The following is a 13,364-nucleotide window of genomic DNA, read 5'->3' as shown; positions in this document are numbered from 1 at the left end:
TTCCAGAGATGAGGCTCAAGACAGAGAGAGACAGGGAGGCTGTTCCAGAGGGAGGCACCTGCAATTGATAAAGATCTCCCCCCAAGTCTCTGCTTGGAGAAGCGGCTCACCCACAGAGAGTTGGAGGAAGACAAGCGGAGGGCTCGTCTTCCTCCAACTCTCTGGACCAGGGGCCCTAGATGGTTTTATTTTTATAATATAATTTTCTATGTCATCAACCGAAATAGATAATGTATTAACTTTATACAGTTTATCATATCTCAGGTTGTACCTTCAATCTATTATCAGCTTTATAGAATTGTTCATGTATATACTTTGTCCAAACACAATTCGATATTGCAGCATTCATAAAGTGTTACCAGTAGTTCACTGGAGGCAGCATGAGAATCTTTGTGAGTGGTTTTAATTGGAGAGTCGTTTCCTCCATGAGCATCACATATTAGAAAAATTAGGTTAAGTTTGAATATGAAAGAACATTTCCAGGTTGCTCACATTTCTGGTTAGGCTTCGCAAGATCTCCACTGATGGCTGCAAATAGCATGGTTTTATGGGGCTTTCCCCTTGTTGAGTGGTTCTGCTATTTATACCTCATATACGAACATGAAGCTCTCCTTCATACAAGCATGGACTTGGCTAAGCAGCACATGCACAACATAGCAAAAGGGAGAGGAAAGAATATTGAGCCACTGTGCATGTTCTATTTTTTATTCCGCAATCTCATGTTCCTATCCAGACGGGCTGACTTTGATTTGTGCAAAGTCTTTGATCCATTCGACTGTTGTTCCTGAGATTGCCTTACATTTGTGTAGATAGTGAGTCATCCACCAGGCATAGGGTTCAGGGCTGGTTTTCATCCAGAGCTGAAATTAAGCCCTCTTCTACATCTCTTAATAACAATAAACAATAATAATAATAATAACTTCGCATTTATATAGTGCTACGAACCCTCAGGTATCTGAGCTCTGCTTATTATTACCCACGGTGCGTGGTGCTCATTTATCGACCTCAGAAGGATGAAAGGCTGAGTTTGGCCCTGCCGGGATTCGAAGTTCGAACCTGTGTTAGCAGGCTCTGCAGATGTCAAAGCGCGTGGTCTACTCGATGTGCCACTTGACCAGCTCTTACAACTGATTTAGATCCTCTAATTAATTAAACCTAGTTTGCCAGACGTTAAGTATGCCTTTGGCATCTACAAGACTCATAGGTTGGCAAGTAGCCTCCCATACCCATAGCTGCTTAGGTCATTGGGGTTTAGTTTTGCTTTCTTCAGTTGAGGGGTTACTATGGCATGTGGCAGAGGGCAAGAAGCATTGCTCCAAAGGATGGAAATAGCTAAGACAGAGGACATACATGACAAAAGTATTTTGAGCAATTATTTAATTATTTTCCCAAGCAAATTAAGTTGGATGCCTTCATATTAGAGTCCTGTCTTCATCACCAGCATTGGGCAAATTGGTACAAAGGATATGCAGAGGGTGTCGTGGGGGAGGTAAACGAGATCATTATGAGTTGTTAATGATGGTACCCTGAAGGTTTGGGATTTTGTGAAGGAATAAATCCAGTAAGGACTCATATTACATAAAGGAAACCATGTTGCCTGAGGAAGAACCCAACCCTGGTTTTGTAGCTGGTATACTTTGGTACTACACTGGGTCTGATGATTCTGAGATACTGATGTGAAGTAAAGGACAAATTATGAAACTTTATCTGGCTAACAACAGGAATATATTTCAGCATAGTGCTCCAAGTACAATCTAGTAAACAACAAGAGCGAATGCAAAGTTGTTCATGATGTCACTAGGAAACACAATTTAAAGTGAACCCTATACTTGCTGGGTGCTCACATAATCCCGTGAGGATAGCTCAGGGGCAACATACTCGCCTTGGTAGCAAAACGACATGGAGCATCACAGGTTCGATCCCTGGGTCCGCGCTTAGAAACCTCTGGGTAATAAGCACGTTATAAATAACCTGTCATACAATATCATGATGTTTATGGCTCCACTGTGGTCCTTTGCCAACCCCTCTGCTGCGGTCATAGATCACAAGTACAAGGGGAGGACAAGGGAGACATGATGGAACCATGATAGGCAACCTGGGGCAAGAGGTACATATGTGGGGGTACTGTCCCTCTACCCCACATCTATCTATTGTTACCGCCCTTCCCTCTGAACACCACCAGAGACCGGGGTTGCAAAGACAAGGCTTTTTCCCTCCACCTCCCTCATACCAGTGATAGATGGCATGCATATTCCACTGGGGTGATTTCAAAGCAGGGGGTACAGCGATGTGCTAATGGCTTCCAATACAAGCAATACATCAGAAGAAAAATGCTACTGTTCTTTTGAAGTAGCATCTGTGATAGAAAACTGGTGCCTCTGGAAGGAAGAACAGCCTACCGTCACACATACATTAGTCGTTCGCACTGGGAACAATATAAATACAAGCACTGTACTTGCTGTTTTTATAGAGTTTCCAAGAAGTTTCTGATTTCATATGCAGTAGTGCTATTCATCTGAGTTCTTGGGATTACCTTTTTGGCTTCTTAGTATGTGCTGCTTGCAAAGAGATGAACTTGGGACTTTTCCATATTTGGTGAGGTGCAGCTATACTTGCGCAGCATGTGGTAAGACATTCCATATTCTGCATCTGGCTACTGAGAATGTTCTGTCACTCAACAGTTTTATGTGTATTGAGGAGGATAGAGGAGGTGGACAAAGTCGAGGCAACATGATGATACATATGATGTCATTGTTTCTTTGGGGTCTTTTTTCATGCATTATTTCACAAATCATGACTGTGTGTTTCAGTTTTCCATTGATAACTCCTTGAGCCATTACAAAGGTGAAGTGCGTAATACTGTGCGTTACTGCATTGACTCTGCATTCTGAACCTCTTGCAGACAGTGGATTAGTTTTTTACTAAGGCCAATTTACAGAATATGGTTCTGCAATCAATTTCTCATCCACTGGCTCTTCCTTCCTCTCACAGGAAGAGTATTCGAACATTGTTCGTTTTTGTGCCTCATTGAGGGGAGTCAGATAATCTGTGTCCAGTGGTCAGTTAGAAGTCACATGGTACTTCTCTAATTTTGACCATGGGACATGGATGTTTACGATTGCCGTGTAAGTACCACAGGAAAGTATGATGAAGCAGGTTTTCTTAGGGTAGCGTGTTCCTCCTAACATCAACAGCTTTATGTTGTTGCTGCTGAGGCTATACCAGTGTTCCTCCATCCAGAGACTTAAAACATTGAGGGATGCGTTGATTGTAAGTGCTTAATTGGGTCTTACAACATTTTACAATACAGCTGGACATTGCCAGCATTTGCGTGAACACCTAATAGAGCGTGTACCACTTTAAAGTACCTCTTAAAAATGATTGGTGATAGGTTTATGTCCGGTAGAACCCTGCCTGTTTTAAATGGAGTGGAATGTTCCCATGTTGTGCTGTGCATATCTGAAGCCCAAGAAGAAATGTTTCCTTTTTGAGTTGCCTAACTGGTTCTGATGGATACTTTGGTTCGGTCCAGCAGAGTCTGGGTGTGTGCCATGTTGAATGCAGTCCATTGTGTATTATTAGCATGGTTGTTCTTTCCTCAAAGGCGATGGCTAGTTGACCATCCTTGATAATTATCAAGGCTGTTTCCATGCCTCATCTTGGTAAGAACCCGGACTGTCACCTAGCAATGTATACAGGTCTGTAGTCAGGAAGCTTGCTCTAAGCACAGGTGGCCTTTTTGAGAATATGCTGATCCATGATTAGTTTACTTCTTTTTGATGGTTCTATTGGGTAGTGAGGCATTGACCAGCGCAGCTATTGCCAGCGGCTGCATACCAAAGCAAGGGTATCCTTCGAGTTGGCAGTGTATGGTATTCCTATTATTGGCGATGATATGATATGATAGGTTATTTATAACGCGCTTAATACCCAAAGGTTTGTATGCGCGGACCCGGGGTTCGAACCTGTGGTGCTCTGTGTCGTTTTGCTTCCAAGGTGAGCATGTTGCCCCTGAGCTATCCTCCTCCTGATGGATCTATGTGACCATGCAGTATTCCCCCAAACCTTTTTGTTTAGTTGGGCATCCCCCTCCTCCCACACATATGTTACCTCATCCCATCTGCACCTGTACCATTTACTATCCTATGTGGAGGTTACAAGGAATTTAGTCACCAGTGAAAACGTATTGCAAAGAAACTCATTGTTTGGCCATCGCCATTAAATAAAAAAATATAACGTATTGCTAAAACTAGTTGGAACTGTTGAAGCAAGAGGGAACACGCTTGTACCAGACCCGGCAGTAGAGAATTTCTCAGAACAGTGTTGCAAAAGCTAGGAAGATGATAGCCTGTATGTGAGCGGCCCCGCTCTCACATCAGAAAAGTGATCGCTTTTCTAGATCAACTACCAGCTACTTTATAGGCACATTCATATAGAAATGGATCCAAACCTACCTTCACATTGACCAGCAACTCCCAGAAGTTGCGCGGTGGCATCACAGTAGTAGTGTTCAGCTCAATGACATAGCACTTGTCCAAAGCTATGTCATGGTAGGCTGTCAGGCGCTGTATCAAAAGTAAAGAGACGGTCACACTGTATGCATAGGTAGCAATCCTATTTCAGTTCAAGCACAAACACAGAAATGTTTTGGTAAGATGGACTGACAAATATGGTTTTAGTTAATTCAGAATGATGTGTCAAAACCAACTTGCAGTAAAACCGCTCACCTAAAGAAGAAACCAGGCATTGCTGCAAGGACACAACTCAAGAAATTGGATTGCACATCTCAGATTGCTTTTTAAGACGTGCTGCTAGGATGGGAATATATGTATATGATAAGTAAGAATTAAGACCAATTATCTGAAATCTTATAAATGCCATTAATATGCCACATCTAAGTGGGATATGAAATTGAGGGGGCTGCTATCGAAATGGGGTGTGGCCAAATTGGGCAGGTTGGGCCTCATACCAGGTACATGGGTAAAGAAAATGCCACAAAAACAGCTACCCGCCTACACACGTACTAGGTGTGACTGGTTGCAAACTGTGCTACCTTTCATGTCGGTTGATTAATTACAACAGAAGTAATAGAGATATACATCTTTTAATTTATAGAAAACAATAGGATTTATATTAAAAAAGAGACAGAAATGCATTTTGTTTGTACATAACATCACATAAAAAACCAATAGTGGAAATCAATATTTTCAACCAAAAACAATTTTTTAGAACTTAACACAATCATCGTGTACTGGTGATGTTGTGAGGTTAGTAAAAGTGTGAGGTGAACATCATGTTGTTGAATGAAACCTCCGAAAACAATCTGCTTGTCCTTGACTCTGTCGACACCAAAAAGTGTGTTTCTGGGTCCTAGCGGAAATTAATTAGACAAAAGAACAGGCTCTGTAGCTAGTTTTTAAAGATGCTATCAGGCGTGTGCTGGACCCGTCTTCAGGACTTTATATGCAAATATCCAGAATTGGATGTCAAAAGTGGGTCATTGGTTGATTCCCTTAACAAATGGCAATCTTTTAATAGCTTGGTTGACGTGTGTGGCCTTGAATTAGATATGAATGTGGACGAAGTTCAATGGTCCAAACTGTGATTCTTCACAATAATTAGAACTTTCAAACCGAGCAAAATGTGCTTGTATTCAGCTTCAGTGGACCGCAGGCACAGTTTTACGTGTCCTGTCTCATCGTGTCAGAATATCTTGGTCGCCTGATCTTCGTGCGGGGTTGTTGGAAAGCGCTCTCACTCTTAAACGCTCAGAAACTCGGCAGTCACAGGACGAGACTCCTACCAAGCACTAACAGCGTTCAAGAGTGAGAGCGCTTTCCAACAATCCCGCACGAAGATCAGGCGACCACCATATTCTGACACGATGAGACAGGACACGTAAAACTGTGCCTGCAGTCCACTGAAGCTGAATTCAAGCACATTTTGCTCGGTTTGAAAGTTCTAATTATTGTGAAGAATCACAGTTTGGACCATTGAACTTCGTCCACATTCACATCTAATTCAAGGCCACACACGTCAACCAAGTTATTAAAAGATTGCCATTTGTGAAGGGAATCAACCAATGAACCACTTTTGACATCCAATTCTGGATATTTGCATATAAAGTCCTGAAGACGGGTACAGCACACGCCTGATAGCATCTTTAAAAACTAGCTGCAGAGCCTGTTCTTTTGTCTAATTAATTTCTGCTAGGACCCAGAAACACACATTTTGGTGTCGACAGAGTCAAGGACAAGCAAATTGTTTTCTGAGGTTTCATTCAACAACAAGATGTTCACCTCACACTTTTACTTACCTCACAACATCACCAGTACACGATGATTGTGTTAAGTTCAAAAACATTGTTTTTGGTTGGAAATATTGATTTCCACTATATATTTTTTATGTGATGTTATGTACAAACAAAATGCATTTTTGTCTCTTTTTTAATATAAATCCTATTGTTTTCTATAAATTAAAAGATGTATATCTCTATTACTTCTGTCGTAATTAATCAACCGACATGAAAGGTAGCACAGTTTGCAACCAGTCACACCTAGTACGTGTGTAGGCGGGTAGCTGTTTTTGTGGCATTTTCTTTACCCATGTGTCTATAGTAGTCCTCTGCCACACAGCCCCCTAAAAAAGAGGACTCTGCAGCTCTAATTGCTTTGCATCACCTCATACCAGGTAACCAGAATGTGCAACAGACAGGGACATCAGCAAGGGAGAGGGAGTTAGAAAGCGGAAGCGAAATGGAATGCCAGATGTTCTGATTCCGATATATATGTGCTCTGTCTCTTGTGGTGGTTGAAGCGCAACATGGTGCAGTTGAGCCATCTCCCCTTTTGTTTTGCTTATTCACCCTGAGTGGGACCGGTATGCCCAGACATGGGTCCCATTCCTGATGGGCCTAGAAATGAGGCCCAACGAGAAAAAATCATGTCTGTGGTCTGGTGCAGAAGGGATGTGACCAAGCAGTTCGGCCTGGACTTCCCCTTTATGGGGCGGGATCAGGCCTGATTTGCATATGGTCTTTCCCCTTCTGTAATGGCTTGGCAGGTGAAGAACGATGGCCTGGAGGGTTGCCCAGAGCTACACCAGAGGTTAAAATTTATTCTAAATCTTGTAGCCATCATATCTTTTGTTTTGCTTATTCACCGCGAGTGGGACGAGTATTCCCAGACATGGGTCCCATGACTGCTGGACCTAGAGACCCAAGCTACTCCTAACTGATGAGGCCCAACAAGGCCAAAACATGTCTGGAGAGGCTAGTGGTCTTGTGTAGAAAATATGTGACCAAGCAGTTCGTTTTGGAGTGCCCCTTTTGGGGTGGGACCAGGCCTGATTTGCATATAGTCTTTCCCCTTTCTGTAATGGCTTGGCAGGCGAAGAACAATGGTCTGGGGGGTTGCACAGAGCAATGCCAGAGGTTAAGCTTAATTATAAACCTTCCAGCAATCACCTTTTTTGTTTTGATTAGTCACCCCGAGTGGGATGGGTATACCCATATGTGGGTCCCATGCCTGCTGGACCTGGAGACCAAAGCTACTTATGAGGCCCAACAAGGCCAAAACATGTCTAGAAAGGCTAGTGGTCTCGTGCAGTAGGGATCTGACCAAGCAGTTCAGTCTGGACTGCTCTTTTTGGGCTGGGACCAGGCCTTATTTGCACATAATCGTTCCCCTTTCTGTAATGGCTTTGCAGGCAAAGAACAATGATTCTGGAGTGTTACCCAGACCTGTGCCAGAGGTTACGACTAATTCTAAACCTTCCAGCCATCACCTCTTTTGTTTTGTTTAGTCAACCCGAGTAGGACAGGTATGCCCAGACATTGGTCCCGTTCCTGCTGGGCCTAGAGACCCCAGCTACTCCTCACTGATGAGGCCCAAAGAGGCCGAAACATGTCTGGGCATGCTTGTGGTCTCGTGCAGAAGGGATATGACCAAGCAATTCGGTCTAGACTGACGCTGTTGGGGTGGACCCGGGCCTGATTTGTATATGGTCTTTCCCTTTCTGTAATGGCGTGGCAGGCGAAGAACTATGGTCTGAAGGATTGCCCAGAGCTGCACCAAAGTTATGATTAATTCTAAACCTTCCAGCCATAAACTCTTGTGTTTTGCAGTCAATGGCTCCCAGGACTCGTGGAAAGTGGCAAATGCATGGAATTCCTGACCCACTCTTTGCTTTACCTCCAGAGTGCGTGGCTTCTCGATATGGCTAAGCATGCCTGATATGATGCAGCTCAATACCTGGTGCAGACACAGTGTTCAGGTGGGCTGGCTGGGAAATACCCCCAACTATGACAGTGGTGCGCTCTAATGAGCCTGTGGCCAAGAAGTGAAGAGCAGATATCACTTTCACCAGAGGTGGTGCTTCCTGGGAGCACAGGGTGGGTGATGCCAGTTCATTCTTCCACTCCCTGACCAAATCAAGGATGACATGTGGAAGGGACCGGTATGTGACATACACCTCCTGATCTGGCATCTCATAAATAGTTGTGTTGGTATGGAAGATTGTGGCCCTCTTCATCCTCCTCCTCCTTCCATGTAGTAATAGAAATGCACACAATGCAGGATCCGGCATTGTTGTGATTTTAAGTAGAATTGCGTAGCTTTTTCTCTACTTTGAAATTCATTGCGCTTTTCTACTTTGCACCGTCTGAAGGCTGGTGGTACAATTTTGTTTGTTTGAAGTTAGCACGGAAGTGCTATGAAATCCGTGAATACAGTAATGTTTTTGACGTCATGGGGCATGTTTGTACGCTTGCTTTGTGCTTGCCTCCACACACCCATGTTATTCCTCATTTTCGAATTTTAATGAAGACTTTTGCATGTTCCGCTCCCTTCGCCTTCTTTGCCCTGGCCCTTTCCGCGCGCTAACATGCTCCTTGCGGCTATGAACTTGAGCAGGGGCAAAGTGGGAGGGGCCAGAGCAAAGTCTGATCTGTAAATCCGGAGGAAAAAATTTGCACCGCGCAAAACGTTTTGTAAATAGGGCCCTGATCTTTCATTACGTAATTAAAATAAAGTCTTGTTTGCATCACTCCAATGCTGGCTTGCAATGGTTTGTACAGTTTTGCCATCACTGTCTGCATGCCCAGTTTAAGGAAGAATCACTGAGCCATTAAAGGGGATTAAGAGTTGAAAGAGGCGCAAGGCACAAGGGACTGCTGTACCAATCTCATTCGACAAGCCCAAGGACAAAATAAAAAAGTCTCATTAGCACAGTGAGGGTCCCAAGTATTTGAACCAAAGCAATACAGACGTAATGGCAAAAACGAAAAGCAAAAATCATGTGTGGCAGTTAGGAAGGCAAAAGTTTAGATTTTTAAGATGGGATTTCCATGCAGCCTACGTCGATAATGACAGTTAGTGATCAAGACAGATTAAATGAATAACATCAGACGCTCTTCATCCCTACCTTGTGGAAATCATGAATGATGTCTGCAGGGTCACTTCCCCCAAACTGGGGCACCGGAACATTGATCTGCTCATAGTTGTCCTCCATGTAGATCGTCACGTCCTCCTGCAGCTCCAGCTTGCCCTTGAAAGGCGAATAGATGGAGTCTTCATACATAAAACCACAGTGGAAGGAGCTCTCCTTGGGAACATGCTGAAACTAAAGCCACATGGACAGGTCAGAGGCGATACATGCTGAGAAGGGAACGTGGAACGCAAACAGTTCAACAACATAGTCAATGCCTCACATTGGTACGCCGCGTTTTCGCTGCCAACCGTTTTCTGCAATTTCTTTTTTTTAAAACATATGTGTTGTGTGTTTGGGGTAGAGGCTTGGGTGGCAGGTTGAGGTGTTGGGGGTGGGTTAGATGGGTGGTTGGGGTATCTGGTCATAGCATCAAATGCCAAAGCATTGAATGCCTTACCGTCTATAAAAAAGTGTCTGGAAAAAAGCATCTAATGCAGTTTGTTTTAAAGGTAAAGGGTTTATTTTAATTGTATTGAGTTTTTAAAGGTTAAAAAAGGAGGGCATGGGGGACCCTCCATTAAAAAAAAACCCAAAAAATGCATTAGATGCTTTTTTTTCAATGCTTTTTTTTTAGATGGTAAGGCATTCAATGCTTTGGCATTCAATGCTATGACTATGAACTGTGGTTGGGGGCCCCCGTTTTTTTTTTTTTTTAATAATTCAACGAAAACAGCGGCAGCGAAAACAGCACTTTTAAAAGGTAAACATGTAAATAAAACACATGGCTCCCCTGACATTATATAGGAATTTAAATAGGATGTTGAAATAAAACTTCGAACCATCTTTACTTTTTAGCTTCAATGAGGCCATGGTGTTCATAATTTGTCAATTGTGCGCCACTTAAGTAAACAAGCATTGGCAAAGCCAATAGTTTTGGCGTTTACTGCTTTTCTTTGCATTTTGCATTTATAGGCACCATGGTGCAAGGAGAAGAGTGCAAAGCTTCAAGGGAAGATGCGGGAGGGGATGCAGGCATGCAAGAGAATGAGAAGGGCAGGAGAGGAAGGCCTTAAGAAAGGGTGTCATTGATGGTGAGCAAAAGAAGATATAAGGGAAAAAGGGTGAATGGGAGGGTACACAAAAGAGGAAGGATGAGAGCAAAAGTAAAGGCTGTGAACAAAGGTGAGAGTTGGAGAAGATGGAGTGAGGGTGCAAAAGAGGATATCTTCAAGAGTGCCAGGGGGAGAGGGAGAGTAAGGGTGTGAGGTGGAAGGGTGCAAAGAGAGTGTGTGACAGCATAAGGTGTGAGAGGCAGCGCACAGAGAGAGTTAACGCAAAAGGAGAAAGAGAGAATGAAAGTGCAAGGAGAAAGAGAGTGAACGCACAAGGAGAAACTGAAAGCGCAAGGAGAAAAGGAGGGATACGGCACATGGAGAGTGACAACATACCGAAAGAGTGTGGCAGTGCATGGAAAGAGAGTGGAGCAGCGACCGGAAAGAATGAGAGTGTGGGGTAGAGCACAGTGAGAGAGTGTGGTCGTGCATGTAGAGAGTGACAGCGTACAAAAACAAAGTGTGTGACACAGCACTGAGTGTGAGAGAGCGCACAGAGAGAGTGTGACAGTGCACAGATAAAGTGGGACAGCACTCGGTGAAAGAGTGTGACAGCACAGAGAGAGAGAAAGTGTGTGAAAATGTGACAGCGCATGGAGAGTGTGTGGGATAATGTGATAGCACAAAGAGAGAGTGTGAGAGTGTAATGAAAGCATGCAGTACAGTGTGACAGTGCAAGGACAGACTGTAATATAGTGTGTGAGTGCAGGTAGTGTGTGAGTACAGAGGGAAGGAGTGTGACTGCGCAATGTGAGTGTGACAGTGCAAGAGGATTGTGAGAGCACAAGGGGAGAGTGTGGAAGGGTGTGACAGGGCAAGAAGAGAGTCGGATGTTGTGACAGAAGAGAGAGAGAGAGAGAGAGGGAGAGAGAGAGAGAGAGAGAGAGAGAGAGAGAGAGAGAGAGAGAGAGAGAGAGAGAGAGAGAGAGAGAGAGAGAGAGAGAGAGAGAGAGAGAGAGAGAGAGAGAGAGAGAGAGAAGGCTCACACAGCCAGTTAGCCTCAAACACAAAGACCCATGCCGGTTGTTAGATTGTTGTAGAGAAGGCAGACATCCCAAAATGGCCAGCATATTTCATTGCTGCAGCTGTATGGGAGAGCAATTCTCTGCTTCAGCGGCCTTGTGCTCAGCTAGCTATTGCATTTCTATCAGATCCCCATTAAGGTACAGCCTGCGAACATGGGTTGCTAATGCATTAATGGGGCAAACGTTCAGAGAACAATATGTAGCCTAGTGGTTGTGCATTTACAGAAGACTACAGTTCCCATAAAGCACTCTATTTTGCATGTTGTCCCACAAGTAAAGGCTGACATGTTATTAACGTGCCTAAAATGGGTATGACAAACATACTTTGGCAGAGTCCATTCCAGAAGGAAAGATGTGTTGGATTTATCTGTATCCTGTGAATTACTCTATAGTTAAATTAGCAAAGTCGGCTGATCCCTACGCACATGTGCTGGTTGTTATTATGTGGGTGGCCACGCTAAGGAAGAGTAGGCAATTGGGGTTCCACTTTAATTCCCCAGGAAATTGGGAGTGACAATGTTTCTGCGGGAGGCTCAGTGGCATTAAGGACATCCATTAGAAAGGAAAGGTTGCTGACCGGATTGAACAAATGAACTATGTTGCACATCTGGACACACTTGGATAAGGGAGTCATTGACCCTCATCACGCGTTTGGCAGTAGCCGTACCTGTAACAAAGACACGGCTGCCGCTGGACCCGTGATTTTACTGGCAGCCGCGAATGGGCAATTACGGGGTCATGCCGAGGACGGCGGACCCGGTAATTGCCCATTTGCGGGTGCCGGCAATAAGGGACTCCCCATCCCCATTCGGCCCCATAAGGCTGAATGGAATGGGGAATGTGGTAGCACTGGTACCGTTAATAACGGTACCAGTGCTATAGTCCTGTTCTGCTTGTGGGTGCCGGTACGGCCACCAGGTCAGACTTGGTGGCTGCAAAGGCACCCACAAGCAGAACTGCTAGTATGGCAGTATGGTAGCAACGGTGCTGGTAGAGCTACCAGCACCGTTGTTGCCTTACCGCCACAGTTGTAATGAGGTCCATGTCTACTCGATGGATAAAAAAATCACAATTCAGGAGTTAAGCATGGGTGTGTGGTATCGCAGAGTTGGAGGCATGTCATGGGTAATTAAGGCAAGTGTTAAGTGTGATCTTGAGGATGATGGTTTGAACAGTGGAGTAGGGCCCCCTAGCTCCTTGTCGTGTCACGGGGTGGAAGTGGCCAAGAAAAGGCGGGAGGGAGTGGTAGAAAGGTTCAAAAGTAAGAAGGTCAGAGGGGGAGGAGAGAGGGAGGAAACACATCCAGCGAAACAGCCTTGAGCGACTGAGTGTTCAGTCAGTATATCATATAACAAACACTAAGATGAATTGGCTTTTTACATAGTGTTTTAGGGACGATCATGATATCAGAATTATTAAACACACATAGACATATGCAGGTGAAATATGGTTTAATTAATGGTTAATTGTCCGGAACAGTGGTTTGCACTTCTAAAAATGGTCTTTCCAAAATGCACAGAGGGGATGTACGTTTATGCTCATTAGAAAGTGGTCACAGTGCCAACAAACAAAACCAGCAAAGGCATTGCTTGTGATTTGCCAAGTGCTGATAAATCTAAGACAGGCGGTTGAACCTGTGGCAGGCACATGTGGGGGGGTGTTCGTGTTCAGGAAGGGCAAGATGGGGTTGTAACACGATTTTGATGGTTAGAATGCTTGGTTAACAGTAATTCCAAACTTTGCATAGTGGTGCCTATACATGCAAAGACTGGCAGTAAAAGCCACCAATATTGGCTTT

At 44.2% G+C, this 13,364-nt stretch overlaps 1 protein-coding gene across 1 annotated transcript in view; it reads right to left on the bottom strand.

Annotated features, from left to right (window-relative positions):
- The window catches only part of ITM2C (integral membrane protein 2C), a 261,271-nt gene that overhangs the window by 42,113 nt on the left and 205,794 nt on the right, over positions 1 to 13,364 (bottom strand). Inside the window, exons 3-4 of the mRNA XM_069618310.1 lie at positions 9,424 to 9,621; positions 4,455 to 4,565 (exon numbers count right to left, since the gene is read on the bottom strand). Coding sequence (XP_069474411.1) covers positions 4,455 to 4,565; positions 9,424 to 9,621 — 309 coding nt within the window. The remainder of the gene's footprint in view (positions 1 to 4,454; positions 4,566 to 9,423; positions 9,622 to 13,364) is intronic.

This window comes from Ambystoma mexicanum, chromosome 10, assembly GCF_040938575.1.
Source record: "Ambystoma mexicanum isolate Mex_15411 chromosome 10, UKY_AmexF1_1, whole genome shotgun sequence".
Taxonomy (NCBI): Eukaryota; Metazoa; Chordata; class Amphibia; order Caudata; family Ambystomatidae; genus Ambystoma; species Ambystoma mexicanum.
The sequence above is the reverse complement of the archived record's forward strand: the minus strand, read 5'-3'. Positions and strand labels throughout refer to the sequence as shown.